Genomic DNA, 22,783 nt, shown 5'->3' on the forward strand with positions numbered 1-22,783 from the left:
GATGTTTAAAAACGCGCTGGCGCAGTTTACTGACTCGGTTAGACCTCAGCAAAATCAATATTCCCACTGTTATTACCGCTTGCGGTGCGCTCCAATATCTGTGAGAGTAAGGGGGAGAGTTTATGGCGGGGTGCGATTCTGGGACTCTATCATGGTCACCTCTGCTGATGAGCTCTGCATGATCACCAACTTCATCATCATCATCTTCCTTGTCCCCAAAACTTGCTTCTGTGTTGCCTCCATCTCTATTGAAGGAGTCAAACAACATGGCTGGGGTAGCGATGGCTGAACCCCTAAAATGGCATGCAGCTCATCATAGAAGCTGCATGTTCGGGGCTCTGACCTGGAGCGGCCGTTTGCCTCTCTGGTTTTCTGGTAGGCTTGCCTCAGCTCCTTAAGTTTCACGCGGCACTGCTTCGGGTCCCTTTTATGGCCTCTGTCCTTCATGCCCTGGGAGATTTTGACAAATGTTTTGGCATTTTGAAAACTGGAACGGAGTTCTGATCGCACGGATTCCTCTCCCCATACAGCGATCGGATCCCGTACCTCCCATTCGGTCCATACTGGAGCTCTTTTGCGATTCTGGGACTCAATCATGGTCGCCTCTGCTGATGAGCTCTGCATGGTCACCTCTGCTGATGAGCTCTGGCCAGCATGGCAAGCTGCAGGTGACCATGCAAACAGGAAATAGAAATTCAAAAGTTTGCGGGCCTTTTTCCTGTCTACCTGGTCAGTGCATCTGAGTTGAGAGTGCTGTCCAGAGCGGTCACAGTAGAGCACTCTGGGATAGCTCCCGGAGGCCAATACCATCTAATTGCGTCCACGGTACCCCAAATTTGACGCAGCAAGGCCGATTTCAGCGCTAATCCCCTTGTCGGGGGTGGAGTAAGGAAATCGATTTTAAGAGCCCTTTAATTGGAAAAAAAGGGCTTCATTGTGTGGACGGGTGCAGGTTTACATTGATTTAACGCTGCTAAATTCGACCTTAACTCCTAGTGTAGACCAGGGCTGAGTAACTTTTGAACTGTGCTCTTGTGATCGGGGAGTCTTGACTGTGTTTGTGGGGACACAGGGGGGTGTGGCGTGGAGCTTCTCCTGATTCATCTGTGTGTCCCCCCCCCACCACCACTGCCCCCTCCATCACCCCCACTAGCTGTTTACCATCTACCTCAGCTCCTACCTCTGGACGTCCCACGGCCATTGTGGCGGCTTCCAAAATGTATGGAAAGGTCGTCGTCTTCTTAGCAGCAGAGGCCACCACCCAGGAGGCGGTGGAGAAGGGCCTGGCGGTGGGGGGCGTGTTCATCCCCCTAGAGCCACTAGAGGACCTGGGCATCTGTCTGGTCCTGACCTCCGTCTCTCCCTTCCTTCCCAATGCCGCCCTATTACCCGCTCTCTCTACCCTGGGGAAGCCCATTTCCGTTGTCAGCCCTCTCCCGTTGGGCTGCAAAGACTCCGCCCTCTGTCACGTACTCTTGTTCCGCTGGCAGGTGCAGCTTCAACTGCCGCCGGCGGCGTGTGACGGAGAGGCGCTCGAGGGCTCATTCCTGGTCCCATACCAGGGGGCCTGTTACTGGGTGCATTATTCAACAGGGGAGGGCTAGTGCTACCTCTGCCGGGCGATGGGGCATGTCCGGAGGGACTGCTTCCTGGCCTGGCAAGGAGGAGCATCCACGACCCCTGAGGCCCGGCAGGGCGCTGGCCCTGTCATCGCCAGTGCCCCTGTCATCGCCAGTGCCCCTGGCTGCCCCATGCCCGAAGCCACCCCTCCTCCTTCCCAGCCCATCACTGCTCCTGGTTGGGCCCAAGGGGCACCTCCCCTACTATGCCCAGATGAGCGGGAGCCCTGCCTCTGCCACATGTAATCTGGCGGGGCTTGTGGAGGAGGGTGCGGCAGGGATACCACCAGGCATGGGAGAGGACCCGCCCCAAGGGAAATCTTCCCTCACTTGCGTTGCCCCACCATTACCTCCCCGAGTCCCTGAGCCATCGCCCCTGCTCCCCGACCTGATCTCTGCTAGCCAGCTCCCAGATGATGCCATGGAGGGCTGGGCCCTAGTACAGGGGAAGCGGGGCAAGTGGAAGGCTCGAGCTCCGCTCCTTCCATCAGATGCGGAGGCCCCCCGGAAGACCAGGAAGGGGGGCACTGACTCGGAGCCTTCCGCCTTGCCCATGGATGCGTTCCATCCATCGGTGCCGGCTGGGGAAAACAGGGCAGCACCGCAGGGTCATATTGCCCCTCCACCAGAGTCCCTCCCCTCTGAGGCCCCCGATGGAGTCCCTCCTACCCCGTTACCATCTGAAGCCCGTGTGAGCCCCGAGGCGACCACCACTTCGGGTGCTGGCAGGGAGAACCCCGGGTGGTGGAAGGCGATCTCCCCTCCATTTACGAGGCAAGCGAGGCCCTGGGTCTGACCCCGGTCACCCAGCAGGAGGACGACCCTCTGCCAGCGGGCCTCAACCTAAGCAACCTCACCCCAGTCCCCCTTTCCCCATGCTCCCTCCCCTTGATCGCTGCTTCTGCTGCTGCCCCCGAGGGTCCTCTGGGGTCCTCCATCTGTCCGGTCACAGGTGGCACACTGCTGAAGGCCGCCGAGTCTACTGAGGCGATGGCCAGTGCCACGTGGCTGGGTCCCATGGGCTATCCCTTGTAGGTGTGGGGCAACCGACCTCCTTCCCGATCAGGGACCCCACAGCAGACCGTCCACCTTCTGATGCTGTGGCTTCCACACCATCTACAGAGTCAGAGCCCGGCATCACTGGGGGTCCCCTTCCCACCCCTTCCAAGATTCCTGAGCCCGACTGAGAGGGGCTGCCTCCCAGTGGCCCGGCTACTGGGGCCCAGGATCCTGCCTCTGACCCTCTCCCTGCTCCTACTCCTGACCCCTGCCCTGCCCCTACTTTTGATCCCTGTCCTGCCCCTGATGCCAACCTTGTCCGTATCCCCTTCGCCTCCCGTGATGCCATTTCCGCCCCTGGGGCTGTCACCTCCTTGTTCCCAGAGGATAGCCCCCAGGGGGTGGCCTCTGTATTTCTCTGTCCTGACTCAGTCTGGGCTGCTATCTTCCCTCCGCTGCCCCCAATTGAGCTGGAGTTTGAGGTGGGCTGCGTGGCGCCGGCCATCTAGTGCCATGTCGGGGGTCTGCCCCTTGTCTGCCCGTCTCAGGGGCTATGGGGCTGTGTCAGAGACCCCTCCAGAGGATAGCTGGGGGCCAGTGACCCCAGCTCCCCATATGCTGCAAGAAGAGCTGCGGGAGTTCCTTGAAGATGTCCGTGGCTCCTGCAGTAAGGTGCAGCTTGCTCTCCAGCAATGTTCACAGTTGTGCGAAATTATGGGTTTAGAGTATTTTTTTAATCAATTTCTTTTCACAGTTTTGGGAAATTATGGGAGGAGTAGCCCCCATAGGAGGGGTCAGAAAATAATTATTTAATGATAGTAGATGCTGCAATTAAAAAAGTTAAACCTTTAAAAAGTTTTATAACTTTCCCATTTCCATTTTTTTCCATTTTCATTAATATATATTAATATATATTGTCAACATCACATGCCAAAATATACAAAGTAAATATTCTTCACTCAAACTCTAATAAATTCTCAAGCAACATTTTTTCCTACTTTGCCGATATGTAAATTTCAATTATTATTGATGGAAATATTTTTGTGGGGTTGTGTTTGTACTGTGAAATTGACCATTACTGACATTTACCAGTACAGACTGTGATAGACCCAGGCCAGCTGGGTACAGCAGAGTAGTAGAAGGAAGATGTACTGGCTACTGGATAAGCAGTTTTCTGTTCCCTGACTGACCAGGCTAGGGTGGGCACATGACTCCAATTAGCCTGCAAAGAGTCAGGTGAGGCTGTTAAGCTAATGTGAACACCTGATTCTAATTAAGGCCCCTCTGATACTATAAAAGGGCTCATTCCAGTCAGGCTGAGGGGAGCTGGGGAGCAGAAGTGTGGCTGAAGGGCTGGGTAATGAAGATACCCTCAAGCTACTGGAGAGGGAGCCCTAAGGTAAGGGTGAAGAAGGTGTTGAGAGACAGAAGTGGGAGAACTGTGGGGAAGTGGCCCAGGGAAATGTAACAACTCTGGCAGTGAAAGGTCAGCTGCCAACAGCTGCTGCCATTAGGGTCCCTGGGCCGGAACCTGAGTAGAGGGCGGGCCCGGGTTCCCCGCAACTTGCTACTACAGAAACACCTCCTGGGAGGGGAAGACAGGCCCCTGTCAGGACAGGAGGCTAAACTGTTCTGGAATAAGCCCGTAGGGACAACAGAGACTGTGGGGGTTCTCTCACCAATCTCCTTGCTGGCTTATGATGAAAATGGCTCAGTAGGCTGTGACCCTTGCCTCTAGAGGGAGAAGGGCTACGTAGAGGGTCACAGTGAGCCTCTGAGGCTAGCGTAGTCCGCCAGGAAGTGTGGGACCCACAGAGACAAGGTCAGAGCTCTGCCACAAGACTTAATCCTTCCAAGTCTAGTTATAACCACTGAATTTAACATCCCAGCAGTTTTCAGTAATACCAACTAGATTGAATTTATGCTCATAAATGAGCAATTCCAGTTCCTCTTGTTTGTTACCCAGGTTCCTAGCATTGGTTTATAGGCAACTAAATAATTTCTTCTCTTCATGCCCCTTGGTTCCTTGATTCATTTTGTTCTCAACATATTGATTTTGTGCTAGATGATTGGTCATATCTCCCCTCTTTTTACCATCCCCTTTTGTTTAATGCCCTCCTGCGTACTTTAGCCAGCCTATGCGCAAAGAGATTGATTTCTCCTCTCCTGAGGTGGAGGCCATCCAAACAATTTGGCCCTTGTGACAGATTTGGTCACAGAGACCCCCTTGGGACTATCACCTGATGAGCTGAGACTACCTCTGAGCCTGTTTTCCCTGCCACCTTAGGACTTCAGAACCCTGCCTTGTTGAGCCAGACATGCCAGCATGCTGCAAACACAGACCCAGGTCTGAACCACGTCCCCAAAGCTGCAGGCTTAACTGAAAACAGCTCAAGAAGTGCTTTTGTCTCTGACACCCGGCTCCCAATGGGATCCAAATCCCAAATAAATCTGTTTTACTCTGTATAAAGCTAATACAGGGTAAACTCATAAATTGTCCGTCCTCTATAACACTGATAGAGAGAGATGCACAGCTGTTTGCTCCCCCAGGTATTAATTGCTTACTCTGGGTTAATTAATAAACAAAAGGTGATTTTATTAGGTATAACAAGAAGGGTTTAAGTGGTTCCAAGTAATAACAGACAGAACAAAGTAAGTTACCAAACAAATTAAAATAAAAACACGCAAGTCTAAGACTAATACATTAAGAAACTGATTACAGATAAATCTCATCCTCAGATGTTCCAGTAAGCTTCTTTCACAGACTAGACTCCTTTCTAGTCTGGTCCCAATCCTTTCCCCTGGTACAGTCCTTGTTCCAGCTCAGGTGGTAGCTAGGGGATTTCCCATGACTGCAGCCTCCTTTGTTCTGTTTCACTCCCTTATATAGCTTTGGCACAAGGCTGGTATCTTTTGTTTCTCGGGGTCCCCACCTCTCCTTCTAAATGGAAAAGCACCAGGTTTAAGATGGATTCCAGTACCAGGTGACATGGTCACACGTCCTGTGAGACCGCTAAGTCTTCATTCTTCCTGGCCTGATTCACAGGAAGGCTTGCAAGTAAACAGAGCCATTTACAATCAATTGTCCTGGCTGATGGGAGCCATCAAGATTCCAAACCACCATTAGTGGACCACACTTTGCAGAATTACAATAGGACCTCACCGTTATATTTCATATTTTTAGTTTCAGATACAAGAATGATACATTTATACAAATAGGATGACCACAGTCAGTAGATTATAAGCTTTGTAATGATACCTTACAAGAGACCTTGTGCATGAAGCATAATCCAATTACATTATATTCAATATTCACACACATTAGCATATTTTCATAAAATCATATGGAGTGCAATGTCACAGCCCCCTCTCCCAAAATAAGGTGACTATTGTTCTACAAACCATAATTCTCCACCCCTCAACTGGCGAGCAGTTCACTTCCAGAATCTTCTGCCTTCTGTCTTCCTTCACTGGTGGTGCAGGACATACTAGTTCAGCACGCTTCCAAGTTCTCTGAACTCATCTATTATCTGCTCTTGAACTATCCTGCAACATAGTGTCAATAATGACAATATGAACTATCATCAACTTCAGAAGTTTATCCAATCTCGAGTGATGTCTCATGTCTTAGCTCCAGAAAATCAGCCTGCCATTCTGTTGTCTGCCTGTGCTTTGTAGAGTGTTCTTTCAATTCTTCTGAGCATTGAATCTGTAGCAATGATTGTCTTTCATGAACAGTTGGAGAACTCTTCGTGGCCATGCTTGATCTCAGGAACTCCTTGACAAAATGTCCTGAAATTTGCATCACCACGCCTACCCTGGGTCTCAATGAGACAAAGCAATTTTCTAGACAATCTGATTATGGACATGGGTTTTACAGCAGTTTTAAAAAGTGGCTCTGAAACCGAAAGCGCTACTCAATCTTAACTACAAAGTCACTAGCACACCTTTATAAATAAGTCAGTCTATAAAATACTCCAGAATCTGGAATGTGGAAATGAATTTTTTTTTTTTGCATGCCCTGTTGCAGTACAGATGTTTATATAACCATCTGTCACCCAAATGTGCTCTGGGAAAATCTGATGCTATTAAAAGAAATTACACTACAACCTCAGAGTTAAAATCACCATGAAGTTAAAATCACCATAAAATCCTATGAAGTAAGCTGTAGCTCATGAAAGCTCATGCTCAAATAAATTGGTTAGTCTCTAAGGTGCCACAAGTACTCCTTTTCTTTTTGCGAATACAGACTAACGCGGCTGTTACTCTGAAAAAAATCACCAGAGTTACAAACTGACTGGTCAACCACGCACCTCCTTTGGAACTGGAAGTATTCAATCAGGCAGCAGCAAAGACAAAACAAACAAACAAAAGCAACTAACCAAAACCAAAAAAAGCAAATACAATACAGTATTGTTTAAACATAAACTTCTTAAAAAAAAAAGGGGGGGGGGAGTTTAAAAAAAAAAAGTATTGAGAAGGTAAGGAAACTGTTTCTGTGTTTGTTTCACTTAAATTATGGTAGTTAAAAGCAGCATTTTCTGCATAGTAAAGTTTCACAGCTATATTAAGTCAATGTTCAGTTGTAAACTTTTGAAACAAGAATCTTAACATTGTGTTCAGAGTTATGAACATCCTACATTCTGAAGGCATTCATAATTCTGAGGTTCTGCTGTAACTGTTCGCTGTATTCTGAAATTCACCTTTCAGGAAGTCCTTGGGGGGTATTCATCTATTTTATGAGGGTAGTAGTTGGTCTGCAACGCAGCTATGTACTAACCAGATTCTGTAATACCACATGTTGTGCAGGCTAGATGCTAAGTATAATCTTTTATTGCAGATTGCCAGTTGCAAGGTCAGCTCATGGTGCAACAGTGTATAGTGAAAAACTGTGGATCTTCGCAGGATATGATGGAAATGCACGGTATGTAACAAAATAGCTCTCCTAATTCTTTTGTGTTGTAATATCTTTCCAATCATTCAACTGTACCTCTTTAGAAATCCTTTCTCGCTGTGGGGGAGCATTGCCAGCAGATCGAGGGAAGTGAATATTCTCCTCTATTCGGCACTGGTGAGGCCATATCTGGAGTATTGCGACCAGTTTTGGGCCCCCCACAACGGAAAGGATGTGGACAAATTGGAGAAAGTCCGGTGGAGGGCAACGAAAATGATTGGGGGTGGGGCACATGACTTATGAGGAGAGGCTGAGGGAACTGGGGTTATTTTGTCTGTGGAAAAGAAGAGTGAGGGGGGATTTGATAGCAGCCTTCAACTACCTGAAAGGGGGTTCCAAAGAGGATGGAGCTCAGCTGTTCTCAGTGGTGGCAGATGACAGAACAAGAAGCAATGGTCTCAAATTGCAGTGGGGGAGGTCTAGATTGGATATTAGGAAAAACTATTTCACTAGGGGGGTGGTGAGGCACTGGAATGGGTTCCCTAGGGAGGTGGTGGAATCTCCATCCTTAGAGATTTTTAAGATCCGGCTTGAGAAAGCCCTGGCTGGGATGATTTAGTTGCAGTTGGTTCTGCTTTGAGCAGGGGGTTGGACTAGATGACCTTATCTTCTAATCTTTTACGATAAACAGTAAGGGGAGCTTCCCCCAGTTTGGTCTTTTGTTTCAAATGGAGTAAACATGTTTTTATTCATCAATAATTTGTTCAGATAGATAAATGTTTAAAAAAAAAAAAAAAAGCTGATATCTGACAGTATGCGTGTGATGGGCTCTATATTCCCAGTGTAATGCTTGGGGACAGGTGAAATTCCCCAAAGTGAGGGAAAGGAGCATTCTTTGCTATATATTTTAGCTGCCATGTTAAGAGGCAACAAGAGTGTGTGCTGCTGCTGAAAACTCACTGAACAGAACAAGAATTTTCTGGGGGAGTCCCATGAAAAGATAAAAGGAGGAACAGTATGTTCAGTCTCATGCCTTGGTGGCACTTGTTACTATTGGTAGAGGCTGAACCAAAAATGCTGGAACTGCTTGTTTATAAGGCAGATGAAATGCTGAGAGAGAGCAGAACTAGTAGTTTTTAGAGGTATTTTGTGGTGGGTGGTCCTTCCCTTCTGGTGTCAGTCACATAGCGATAGAGTATGAAATTTGGTGCTCAGCCCCTCCCTTTTCAGGGACTCTGTCTCCTCATCCTCTGTCTGTGTCTTGGTGAAGATGAAATGTCCAGGGCCACCTTTAGGCCTCAGTCATAGGATTTAGATCTAAGCACAGATTGCAAGGGGCCCTTGAGTGCTGGGCTCCCACTAGTCCTTTGGCGGCTTAGTGGGGCCCCTGCTAGTGACCAGGGTGCCTGAAATGTTTTGGAGCTCTTTTGCTATATCAAGTTCTGGACAGCAGAAAGTAAGAGGAAGTACACCCCTCCTCCCCTGCACACAGGCACACCCTAAAGGCATTTCTTCTTTCCGGAGAGAGAGCACCTTATTTCTGGGGTCACTGCCTCAATCTGAAGTCTTTCTGCTCTGAAGGTTCAAGATCTCCCTTTCTTTCTTCAGAGAGTGCCCTATATGAGCTCGTGCTCTGAGGTTTCCCTGCTTTCATTATCTCCAAGGATCTTTTTGCAGCTATTTTCATAATGAGAGACTCCTCATACATCTGACACACCACCTCCTGGTACACCTTTTCATTTAAAAAACAGTGGACATGGGACATGCTGCTCTGGGTACAGCTTCATCTCTCCTTAAAATTTACTAAAACACAAGCTAAGACCCCAAGTTCCAGGATCTCTGGATTTTTCAGCACAAAGTCAACTCAGCAATGGTTTCTCATCAGTCCAGTCTGGGGAGCCAACCAATACTTTTAAATTGAGGTTCCTGGTACTTTCCCTCAGGGGGACCAGGCTGTTGTTGACATCTTGGATTCTGCAATTGTACATCCCACTTTTCTGTCAAGAAATCCCCTGCCAGCTACTGGGCCAATCCATGAAGGTCCCACCCGTAGCCCTTTTGGGAATCTGGCCTCCAAACCAAGGCCAGACTGAGTCCTGCCTCTCTCCCCTTGCACAGCCTCCACAGTGCTGGGATGGAGGACCTCCCTGTTCCTGAATCAGTGGTCCAGAGCCACCTTGGACTTTTCTGTTCTCTCCATCACTGAGATGGGGGTACTTTATAGAATTTCAAGGCCTACTCTCAACTCTGCCATCCCTTAGAACTGCAGAAAAGAGAAAATGTGCTTCTTTACCCATCATCCACTGGGCGCATGGAGTGTCCTTCTGCTCACTTGATCAGGTCCGCCTTCAGTGAAATCTGCAGTGCCTTTTAAATCCTGGCTTTGGCAGCCCTCATTTTGTTTCTTGAAAAGTAGTATTAGGTTCCGGGCCAGCAAAGCACATGGTTAGTCCATTTGATTTCAGTCAGTGAAGTCAGTGGGACTACTCATTAGTTTGTATTGCAGGAAGCCCCTACATGGTTCAGTGGAGATTGAAGCCCCGTTGTGCTAGGTATTATACATGCACATAATAACAACTATTTCTTGCCACAAAGAACTTGCAGTCTAAACTAAAACATACAAAGGATGGGAGAAAGTTAGTATTGATTGTATTCGTTAAGTACAAAGTACAAACTGCAAACCGTCAGAACATAAATATGGCAGGCGACCAGCTTGGCTTAATGGTGAAATCCTAGCGGATCTTAAACATAAAAAAGAAGCTTACAAGAAGTGGAAGGTTGGACTTATGACCAGGGAAGAGTATAAAAATATTGCTCGGGCATGTAGGAATGATATCAGGAGGGCCAAATCGCACCTGGAGCTGCAGCTAGCCAGAGATGTTAAGAGTAACAAGAAGGGTTTCTTCAGGTATGTTGGCAACAAGAAGAAAGCCAAGGAATGTGTGGGCCCCTTACTGAATGAGGGAGGCAACCTAGTGACAGAGGATGTGGAAAAAGCTAATGTACTCAATGCTTTTTTTGCCTCTGTTTTCACTAACAAGGTCAGCTCCCAGACTGCTGCGCTGGGCATCACAAAATGGGGAAGAGATGGCCAGCCCTCTGTGGAGATAGAGGTGGTTAGGGACTATTTAGAAAAGCTGGACGTGCACAAGTCCATGGGGCCGGACGAGTTGCATCCGAGAGTGCTGAAGGAATTGGCGGCTGTGATTGCAGAGCCATTGGCCATTATCTTTGAAAACTCGTGGCGAACCGGGGAAGTCCCGGATGACTGGAAAAAGGCTAATGTAGTGCCAATCTTTAAAAAAGGGAAGAAGGAAGATCCTGGGAACTACAGGCCAGTCAGCCTCACCTCAGTCCCTGGAAAAATCATGGAGCAGGTCCTCAAGGAATCAATCCTGAAGCACTTGCATGAGAGGAAAGTGATCAGGAACAGCCAGCATGGATTCACCAAGGGAAGGTCATGCCTGACTAATCTAATCGCCTTCAATGATGAGATTACTGGTTCTGTGGATGAAGGGAAAGCAGTGGATGTATTGTTTCTTGACTTTAGCAAGCTTTTGACACGGTCTCCCACAGTATTCTTGTCAGCAAGTTAAGGAAGTATGGGCTGGATGAATGCACTATAAGGTGGGTAGAAAGCTGGCTAGATTGTCGGGCTCAACGGGTAGTGATCAATGGCTCCATGTCTAGTTGGCAGCCGGTATCAAGTGGAGTGCCCCAAGGGTCGGTCCTGGGGCCGGTTTTGTTCAATATCTTCATAAATGATCTGGAGGATGGTGTGGATTGCACTCTCAGCAAATTTGCGGATGATACTAAACTGGGAGGAGTGGTAGATACGCTGGAGGGGAGGGATAGGATACAGAAGGACCTAGACAAATTGGAGGATTGGGCCAAAAGAAATCTGATGAGGTTCAATAAGGATAAGTGCAGGGTCCTGCACTTAGGACGGAAGAACCCAATGCACAGCTACAGACTAGGGACCGAATGGCTAGGCAGCAGTTCCGCGGAAAAGGACCTAGGGGTGACAGTGGACGAGAAGCTGGATATGAGTCAGCAGTGTGCCCTTGTTGCCAAGAAGGCCAATGGCATTTTGGGATGTATAAGTAGGGGCATAGCGAGCAGATCGAGGGACGTGATCGTTCCCCTCTATTCGACATTGGTGAGGCCTCATCTGGAGTACTGTGTCCAGTTTTGGGCCCCACACTTCAAGAAGGATGTGGATAAATTGGAGAGAGTCCAGCGAAGGGCAACAAAAATGATTAGGGGTCTGGAACACATGAGTTATGAGGAGAGGCTGAGGGAGCTGGGATTGTTTAGCCTGCAGAAGAGAAGAATGAGGGGGGATTTGATAGCTGCTTTCAACTACCTGAAAGGGGGTTCCAAAGAGGATGGCTCTAGACTGTTCTCAATGGTAGCAGATGACAGAACGAGGAGTAATGGTCTCAAGTTGCAGCGGGGGAGGTTTAGATTGGATATTAGGAAAAACTTTTTCACTAAGAGGGTAGTGAAACACTGGAATGCGTTACCTAGGGAGGTGGTAGAATCTCCTTCCTTAGAGGTTTTTAAGGTCAGGCTTGAGAAAGCCCTGGCTGGGATGATTTAACTGGGAATTGGTCCTGCTTCGAGCAGGGGGTTGGACTAGATGACCCTCTGTGGTCCCTTCCAACCCTGATATTCTATGATTCTATGATTCTATAAGAATGGCCATACTGGGTCAGACCAAAGGTCCGTCTAGCCCAGTATCCTGTCTTCTGACAGTGGCCAATGCCAGGTGCTTTAGAGGGAATGAACAGAACAGGCAACCATCGAGTGATTCATCCCCTGTTGCCCATTTCCCAGCTTCTGGCAAACAGTAATATATATAGTTGGTGCTTTAAAAGGGCCAGTTTCACAAAGGTGAAAACAATCATGAGCCAAATCAGTTAGGGGAGAGGATTTAAACAGAAAAATGTGACAGATATTTGGGAATTGTTTCAGAACATTTTTCTAGATCCTGTCAATGTCATCAGCTACTCTGGTTAAAAAACAGCCTGGTTTAGACGGGAAATAAAAGATGCACACACAAGGGGAAATTGATAACAATAAATAAAAATAAAAATAAAAAACTAGGAATTGTAGAAAATTGATAAGGAAAGCAAAAGGACACAAGGAACAGTCCATGGCCATCAGAGTTAGGGACAATAAAGAGTTTGTAAAGTATATTAGGAACAAAAGGAAACCTCATAATGGTACTGGTTCTTTACTAGATGGAAATTAGGTTAGGAATTGTCAATAATAATTAGCCTTGGCAGAATTAATTTTTTAAAATAATTTTGACAGATAATTTATTTCTAAGCATTTAAAAATTTATTGTTCACAGTTGCACAAAATTATGAGTTTTAAGCATTTTAAAATTTTATTTGTATTGATTTATTTTTTCTCAGTTGTGGGAAATTAGGGGCCGTGTCAGACCATAATTATTTGATAACAGTAGATGGTGAGATTAAAAAAATTAAACCTTTATAACTGCTAAAACACAAATTGTCAACATCGCATGTCCACATATAGAAAGTAAATATCCTTAAATCAAACTCTAATGAAATTCTCAAGCAACATTTTTCTTACCTTGCCTATCTGTAAATTTGGATTATTATTGATGGAAATATTTATTTGTGAGATTGTGTTTGTACTGTGAAATTGACATTTGCCGACATTTACTAATTCAAATTTAATCCTTCCAATCCTAATAATAATGCAGAAAAGACAGACGTGTCCAGAACTTTTCTACTCTGTATTTGGGGAAAAGGCTGCTGCTGATGAAGAAATACTTTCCATCTGAACAATAACTGAGGGTGTTCGATAGTATTACTTGAAGTTCAAGCAATCAGGGGTCCAGATAACTTAGACTTCTGTAAAGCATTTAACTTTGTACCACAGGACATTTTGATTAAGAAACTAGAACAATATAAGCTGAACACAGCAGACATTAATTGGATTAAAGACTGGTTAACTGACAGGTCCATTGAGCGGATATATTTTTTAGTAGGACCCTATTGTGATGGGATCCCCAGAGTACGACCTGTAATTGTGGGACAGCTGTGCCCCTTAACTCTCCTGGACAGTCTCTCACAATGCTTTGCTAGTGACAAGCAGCAAACCTATTCCAGGTGCTATCATCATTTAGCCACCAGCATACAGAGACACCCAGCTAAGTTGCACGAATGTGCCACACATGAACTAATACAGAGGGAAACACCAGCCAGTAGCTCCAACCTTGCATCCCAGAAATGTACCGTCTTACAATGCTCACGACTTTCTTTTGAACAATGCAAGCTCCTAAATTAGTTACTCCTGGGGAAATTGAGCACCACTGCGCGTGCGCACAATTCATGTCCCGCACAGATTTCTTTGCTTCACTGCAGAAAATGATGGGGAAGTAAAGGAAAGCTGCAAGAGTGGTCACACACCCCTCCCCAGCAGCGCAGGTGTGTCAGTTTTGATGCCCAGAGCAGTAATGGGAGAGGTAAATCGCCACTGGGGTGGGGGAAGGGCTGGAGATGCCCCGGCCGGTGGCTACAACCCTGTGCTGGGCTTGGCTGCTAGTCCTGCTGGGCTGAGGGTAGGGGAGGAGAGAACTTTCTGTTCCCCTATGTAACGGGGCGTAGCAGGGGCCCCCCCTTGGTCCTGCCTCTGCTCTGTTCCAAAAATCACTCTGAGACCTTCTGGCTCAGCAGTCACCGGTGCAGTTTGTTTACACAGTGCAAACCCACCACCTCTCATCACATATCTCTGGGGGTTCCAACCTTAGAGGCTTCTCTTTCTTGCAGCCAGAAGGGGAGAGCCACCCCTCTAGAATCATAGAATCATAGAATATCAGGGTTGGAAGGGACCCCAGAAGGTCATCTAGTCCAACCCCCTGCTCAAAGCAGGACCAATTCCCAGTTAAATCATCCCAGCCAGGGCTTTGTCAAGCCTGACCTTAAAAACCTCTAAGGAAGGAGATTCTACCACCTCCCTAGGTAACGCATTCCAGTGTTTCACCACCCTCTTAGTGAAAAAGTTTTTCCTAATATCCAATCTAAACCTCCCCCACTGCAACTTGAGACCATTACTCCTCGTTCTGTCATCTGCTACCATTGAGAACAGTCTAGAGCCATCCTCTTTGGAACCCCCTTTCAGGTAGTTGAAAGCAGCTATCAAATCCCCCCTCATTCTTCTCTTCTGCAGGCTAAACAATCCCAGCTCCCTCAGCCTCTCCTCATAACTCATGTGTTCCAGTCCCCTAATCATTTTTGTTGCCCTTCGCTGGACTCTCTCCAATTTATCCACATCCTTCTTGAAGTGTGGGGCCCAAAACTGGACACAGTACTCCAGATGAGGCCTCACCAATGTCGAATAGAGGGGAACGATCACGTCCCTCGATCTGCTCGCTATGCCCCTACTTATACATCCCAAAATGCCATTGGCCTTCTTGGCAACAAGGGCACACTGCTGACTCAGTTGACTCTCCTTCAACTTTCTGGCTTCTCCCCGCTTCCTTTCTTCCTCTGAGCCTGTATACAGCCCCAGTCTGGCAGCTGTTCTACCTCTACCCCGTCAGGCTCAGGTTCCTCTAGTCAGCTCCAATTCACTTCCCTTAATTGGAACTGGCCTGACAGAGGGCTGGCTCAGCCTTTCCTGGTCAGCACCCTGTCACACCCTTCAAGGAGCAGCTGGGGCCAGGTCAACCCACCTCCAAATACCTCCCCCAATGCAGGAAGCTCTGCACCCATCCTTCCCGCCCTCATTGCTTCCTAGCCGCAGAGGGGAGGGGGTCATTGTACAGGGAGCTGCTCCCCATCCATCCAACCTCTGTGCATCCAGAGCCTGCCCCCCATACCTGAGCTCCCCTGCTGAGCCTCAGCCCCCCACACCTGAACCCCCACCACCCGAACCCACTCTCCTGCATCCAGACCCCCCATGAGCCCCTCCCCCTGGCCCCGAACCCCAGCCCTGCATCCAGACACTCCCCACTGAGTCCCCCTGCACTTGAACCCTGACTCTTATGAGCCCCCCCTGCACTTGGGCCACCCCAAATCAGACCCTCACCCCAATCAGCTGCCCCTGAACCTCCAGCCTACCACGCCCCATTCCCCCAGGACCAAGTTTCCCCTGCAGAGCTCCACACACCGAGACCCCCACAGCCCAACCAAGACCCATCCCGCCACACCCAGACCCCACCCTACTGAGCTTCAGCCACCTTTACCTGGACCCCTCTGCAGAACCCACCCCCCCAATGATCTCCTGTGCATCCAGATCTCCCCACACCAGGACCCCACACCCAGCTGTCCTGCACCCAGATTGCCCCACAGAACTCTCTCACCTCACACCTGGATCCCCCCATACTAACCCCTCCACACTTGGATGCTGCTGGGCTGAGCCTGCTTGCCCCAAACTTGGATCAGGGGCTAGGGCTGTGTGTGTATGTGAGATCCCGTTCCTCTCGCTTGCTATCTTGGTGCATCTGCTGTTGAGTGGCAGGGCCCCGGGTTGTTTCTGGGGCAGGCCCCGCTTTTATTCTGTCAGGGTCGAGTGCAGCTTCACTGCTGAGTCTGTGTCCTGGGGGGGAAGGGTGCAGGGTGATCTCCCACATGTGTGCTGCCAGTGGCCTGTGCTCCCTACTGCCATGCTGGAGCCTCCACATTTCTTTATTGACCAATAAAATTCGCAAAATTTTAAAATATTTTAAGCAGAATTTTTAATTTTTTGGCACAGAATTCCCTCTGAATTAATTAGTTTGATGCTTCGTCAAAGGAAAGTAGATATGCACCAGCCTTTGTAATCTGAGCAAATTCCCCAAGCACTTTATCCTGGTAAGGATAAAATATTAAAATAAAGGCATGGCTATGCTTGCAGATGTAGAGCACCGGGAGTTAAACCAGGCTTTGGAGACCGCAGCAGGGAAAATGCTGCAGTGTGTTCACCCTGTCAGCTGCAAGTGCAGTGGCATGGCCACATTAGTAGCTCTTGCAACGCCACAGAGAGCAGTGCATTGTGGTAGCTATTCCAGTGTGCAAGTGGCTACAGCGTGCTTTTCAAATCGGGCAGGAGGTGGGTGGAGTGTGACAGGGAGTGTGTTATGTGTATGTCGGGGGAGAGACTGTGTTTTGTGGGGCAGAGAGTGTGTCAGTATTCTGTCTTGTAAGTTCAGACAGCGGCAGAGGGAAGAGGGAAACCCCGACATCAGCCCCCACCCCCGCCTCTCTCTCTCTCTCACACGCACAAACGCCTGCTTCTGTAGTAGTAGTGGTTTGCTTTGTCCCGGAGCAGATAATCATGCCGGCTGTCAGAAACAGAGCGTTGAAAGGGGATATCCGTATGCTTGCAGCTGAGCTCAAAACAATGAGAAGAGTGGCCACTCGACTTCAAGGAATTATGGGACGTTTCCGGAGGCCAGTCACAGCGCAGTAATGCAACACGTCGTCCACACTGACACCCGGGCATTTCAGCTGGGGCGCAACAAGCTTTTTGCTTCTCGTTGAGGTGGATTACCAGGAGCGCTCCAGCTGTAGAGTCCGGGCGCTCTACATGCCTTGCCAGCGTGGACACCTCAGAAGTTAGGGTGCCCGGGGCTGATTTAATGCGCTCTAACTTGCAAGTGTAGCCAAGGCCTAAGTTTATTAATTACAGAAAGGTAGATTTTAAATGATTATAAGTGGAGGAATAAAGGTCAGAGATAATTACCTAAGAAATAAAAAGTAAACATGCATTCTAAATCCTAAACTTTCAGACTGAGCAAGATTTGAATCAAACAGCTTTTCTCACCTCACTGGATGTTGCAGATAGGTTACAGTTCTTAATACACAGGCCTGGACCAGTCTCCTCTGTTGAAGTTGTCATCTTCTCAGCGTTCTTGTTGCTCCAGCATAGGTGTGGGAGGAGAAAGGCAAAAGCATGATGCCACTGTCCTCTATTTTATATCCTTAGTCCATGTGCCTAGAAGACACTAGTCCAAACATGTCCTGGGTGCCTTGCTGAGTCACAGAGTTGAGCAATCCCCATTCTGTGGTGCTTGCGCAACTGTCTCTGTATTACAGAGTTATAAATCTCTTGTTTACAGTTCCTCTGCTCGTCAATGGTCATTTAACGCCCGCCTGGGTGTGGGTCACCACCCTTTTAGTAATTAGAGAATTAGCAGTGTGCGTCTACGAAACTCCCAACATATTTCAATAACAACCATATAGCAAAATCTCATCACTTCATATGCAATTTTGACAGAACAATGAGTTTCAGCAGATCAGGACCTTTCATCTGATATCTTACATGGCATGCTTTGTATGGAATATCACAAGCATATATGAATGATGAATACTGGGGGCAACAGGGGGTTACTTTGAGGTGCAGTGCATCCCACCTATAGGGATCAGTTCTTGGCCTTATGCTATTTAACACTTTTATCTATGACCTGGAAGAAAAAATAAAATAATTGCTGATAAAGTTTGCAGATACCACTTCTCCAATCTTTGTGTCAAATAATAAACAGGGCTGATCACTGATGATAATCTGGATTGCTTGGTGAACTATGTGCAAGTAAACAGTATTTGCTTTAATATAGCCAAGTGTAAAGTCATACATTTAGGAATAAAGAATTTAGACCATAGTTACAGGATGGTGGAATGTATCCTTGGAGGCAGTGACTGAAAAAGACTTGGAGTTCGTGGTAGATAATCAGCTGAAAATGAGCTGGTGTGACACTTGTGGCCGGAAGAACTATTGTAGTCCTTGGATTTATAAACATTGGAATATTGAGTAGAAGTAGAGAGATTCCAATAACTTTGTATTTGGCTCTGGTGTGACTGCATCAAAACCCAGTAGGAGAACACTTCAATCTCCCTGGACATTCAATAACAGACTTAAAAGTGGTAATTTTTCAACAAAAAGCTTCAAAAACAGACCTCAACGAGAAACTACAGAACTGGAATTAATTTTCAAACTGGACACCATCAAATTAGGCCTGAATAAAGACTGGGAGTGGCTGGGTCACTACAAAAACTAACTTTTCCCCCTGCTGACACTCACACCTTCTTGTCAGCTGTTTGAAATGGGCCACCTTGATTACATTGGCCTCATTAGCACTACAGAAGTGATTTTTTCCCTCTCTTCTTGTCAACTGTTGAGAATAACCTACTTACACCTTAATTGAATTGGCTCATTGGCACTGACCCCCCCACTTGGTAAGGCAACTCCAATCTTTTCATATGCTGTGTATTTATACCTCTCTACTGTATTTTCCACTCTGCATTTGATGAAGTGGGTTTTAGCCCACGAAAGCCTATGCCCAAATAAATTTGTTAGCCCTGGTCTACATGGGGGGGGATCGATCTAAGTTACGCAACTTCAGCAACATGAATAACGTAGCTGAAGTCAGTGAACTTAGACGTACTCACCGCGGTGTCTTCACTACTGTGAGTTGACTCTGCCTGCGCCTCTTGAGGCAGTGGAGTACAGGAGTTGATGGGAGAGTGCTCGGGGGTCAATTTATCGCATCTAGACTAGACGCGATAAATCGACCCCCATTGGATCAATTGCTGCCCGCCGACGTGGCGGGTAGTGTAGACATACCCTGAGTCTTTAAGGTACCACAAAGGTCTCGTTGTTTTTGCTGGAATATTTTGTCCAGTTCTGGTGTCCACAATTCAAGAAGGATGTTGATAAATTGGAGATGGTTTAGGGAAAAGACTTATTAAAGAATGATTAAAGAATTAGAAAACATGCCTTACAGTGAGAGACTCAAGGAGCTCAATATCTTTATTTTAGCAAAAGAAAAGTTAAGAGATATGGGGAACAAAGTTTGAAAATAGAGGGATCTTCACTCTAGCTGACAAGGTATAACAAGATCCAATGGCTGGAAGTTGAATCTAGACAAATTCAAATTAAAAATCAGAGGTGCAGTTTTTAAAAAGTGTTAGTAATTAATCATTGGAACAGTTTACCAAGGGAATACCAAGGTGGATTCTCCATCACTGAACATAAGAACAGCCATACTGGGTCAGACCAAAAGTCCATCTAGCCCAGTATCCTGTCTTCCGACAGTGGCCAATGCCAGGTGCCCCAGAGGGAATGAACAAAACAGGTAGTCATCAAGTGATCCATCCTGTCGCCCGTTCCCAGCTTCTGGCAAATAGAGACTAGGGACACCATCCCTGCCTATCCTGGCTAATAGCCATTGATGGACCTATCCTCCATGAACGTATCGAGTTCATTTTCTGAAATTTTTCCAATTCCAATTTTTTTTTTTTTTGAGATGAGGTGACCAGATCAGCATGCAGTATTCAAGATGTGGGTGTACCATAGATTTATATAAAGGCAATATGATATTTTCTGTCTTTTTATCCATTTCCCAATGATTCATAACATTCTGTTAAATTTTTTGACTGCCGCTGCACATTGAGTGGATGTTTTCAGAGAACTATCCACGATGACTCCAAGATCTCTTTCTTGAGTGGTAACAGCTAATTTAGACCCTATCAATTTGTATGTATATTTGGGATTATGTCTTCCAATGTGCATTACGTTGACGTTGTATTTATCAATATTGAATATCATCTGCTATTTTGTTGCCCAGTCTCCCAGTTTTGTGAGATCCCTTTGTAACTCTTCACAGACTGCTTTGGATTTAACTATCTTCAGTAGTTTTTTAGCATCTGCAAATTTTGACACCTCGCTGTTTACCCCTTTTTCCAGACCATTTATGGTCATTTTAAAATCAGGATTAGATGTTTGTGTAGCAGATGTGCTCTAGGAATTATTGTGGGAATTTCTCTGGTCAGTGCTATACACGAGGTCAGACTAGATGATCGCAGTGGACCCTTCTGACCTTGGAAACTGAGCTCCCTCTTCTCATTCTGCCCTGGCTCCAAGGGATGGGAAGAAGCCCTCTACCATTCCTTGGATGCTCCTAGGGTCCTGAATGCCTACTTAACCTGAATACAAAACTTCAGAAAGCTCATGTGAGTAGGCGCCTTTATCTGCCTTTCTTTGCAAACACTGTCTTTAATTCTAATATTTCCCCAGGATTTGGCTTTATTAACAAAGGTGTGAACAATAAGATAAATTCAGTTTAGACCATCTGCTCAGACTTGTCTGCTCCTGGAGCTCCAGTCTCAGGACTGCTGAGCTCACTCCTGAGAGCCCCTCTTTCCATAGAACCACTTGCAGTTCCTTGATGTAGATGGGGTAATAGTCTCCTGGATTAGTGAGGCAGTAGAACCTACTTTGCCAGCAGAATCTGCTATTAGGGTAGGGTGTTTAGACAAACACTGTCAGCTTATAGTGCATTTACTACATCGTCCTCTTCAAGGGTCTCTGTGAGGGGCTTAAAGCCTCCTTGCCTGCCTTTTCCTATTGATTTTTGCATCTGGTTTTCCTGGGTCCAGCAACCTCCTCTGCCTAATCTCATTTATGTCAGGACCATGGCCATCTCCTGAGTTGTGAGAGGAAGAGGAGGAGAAACCTGCATGGGTAAAGCTCTGAGTTCAATCCATGCTTTCACTAAATACTACTGTCTGTATGTGACACACTGTACCTCAAAATAGCACTCTGTAACCTCCATATTCATCATTCATATATCGTTGTGATATTTCATACAAAGCACGCCATGTAAGATATCGTATGAAAGGTCATAATCTGCTGAAACCTATTGTTATATTTCCAGATATGTATATCATTACTGTGTATGACTTTGAGATTTTGCTCTATGATTGTTACTGAAATATGCTGTATGTTTGCTAGTGACATACGAAGGAGGTGATCCCCACCCTGGAGGGCATTCAACGACCATTAATCAGCAGGGGAGTTGTAATCAAGGGATTTACAATTCAATGACAGTTGTGCAAGCACAACACAATTGAGACTACTCAATCCCATGACTCAGTAGCACAAGACTACGCCAGGGGGATTGCTTAAGCCAATGGCTCAGCAAAGTACACCAGGATGTCTGGGCAAGTGTCTTCTAGGCACGTGGACTAAAGATATAAAATAGAGACAATGGCATCATGCTTTTGCCTTTCTCCTCCCTCACCTATGCTGGAAGCAACGAGAACGCTGAGAAGATGACCACTTCAACTGAGAAGACTGGTCCAGGGTTAAGGGCGAGGTCTCTGTATTGAGAACTGTAACATCCAGTGGGTGACAAAATTGCTTGATCTAAATACTCTAATAAGGTTTAAGGTTTAGATTGTGCACTTATCTTTTATATTCTTTGGTAAAGATCTCTGACCTTTTATGCCTACCACTTATAATCACTTAAATCTATCTTTCTGTAGTTAATAAATCTGTTTTATACTTCAACCAAAACATACTGTTTTAGATAAAGTGCTTGGGAAATCTCAGCTCAGTTTACAAAGGCTGGTGCATGACCTCTCCACATTGAGGGAGGGGCAGACTGAGTAATAAACTTACACTGGCCAGGCTTATGACCAGGGAAAGATGGTACAGCTCTGGGGTGTAAGGCAGGGGAGCTGGCGGGAACTGACTAGTGCCTTTCTTTGTGTGATTTGTGAGTGGCTCTGGGAGCATTCATGCAATCTAGCTGAGTGTGAGACTCCACATGCTGTTGTGCTGAGGGGTTCACTGCTTGTCACTAGCAAAGCATTGTGAGAGACAGCCCAGGTTGGAGAATTAAGGGGGCACAGCGATACCCTATTTCCAGGTTGCACCCCAGGGATCTTGTCATACTGTATCTGTTTGCACTGGATGTTGTGGTGTTCCTGTTTAAAAAAAATAGTGGACTCTGAGCCCATGGTGGTTAAGGGGAAGCAGTTATTCAGAGTTTTAATCAGCCCTCATTAACCAAATATAGGGAGTAGAGGAGACATCTCAACCCAGAGACTTAAACTGCTTTGAGCATCCTTTCCTGAGCAGACAATAGAAGACTGAAGCAGTTCTAAGGAGGCATCAGAATTGACAGTGGCAGACTGAGTGGAGTTGTTAAGGCTGCAGCAGACCTGTGTAGAGCAGACAGTGGTGAACCGAAGCAGTCCAATGCAAGACCTCTCGGAGGATGCCTGTGTCTACCTGGATGCTATAGAGTGAAGCTACGATTCATGAGTGTGGGGGTAGTTCGCTTGTGATTTAATTTAAAAAAAATCAAACATGACATTTCTGTGACCAAAAAAAAAAAAAAATCCAAATATAGTTTTAAAAATTGTGATTTCATTTATGTACATGATTGTTATGCAGATGAAACTTGCCAGGAACTACAGCATCTTCTATTTTTTCCTTTTGTCCTATAAAGGGAGAAAGAGTGCCTTGG

General features: G+C 46.6%; 1 protein-coding gene across 14 annotated transcripts in view; it reads left to right on the top strand.

The window, feature by feature from the left end:
* LZTR1 (leucine zipper like post translational regulator 1) overlaps positions 1–22,783 on the top strand; it is a 298,691-nt gene that overhangs the window by 60,092 nt on the left and 215,816 nt on the right. For all 14 annotated transcript variants that reach the window (XM_073319623.1, XM_073319627.1, XM_078849769.1 and 11 more), the window contains one exon: positions 7,459–7,542. In XM_073319623.1, the coding sequence (XP_073175724.1) occupies positions 7,459–7,542 (84 nt within the window). The remainder of the gene's footprint in view (positions 1–7,458; positions 7,543–22,783) is intronic.

Source organism: Lepidochelys kempii, chromosome 21, assembly GCF_965140285.1.
Source record: "Lepidochelys kempii isolate rLepKem1 chromosome 21, rLepKem1.hap1, whole genome shotgun sequence".
Lineage (NCBI taxonomy): Eukaryota > Metazoa > Chordata > Testudines > Cheloniidae > Lepidochelys > Lepidochelys kempii.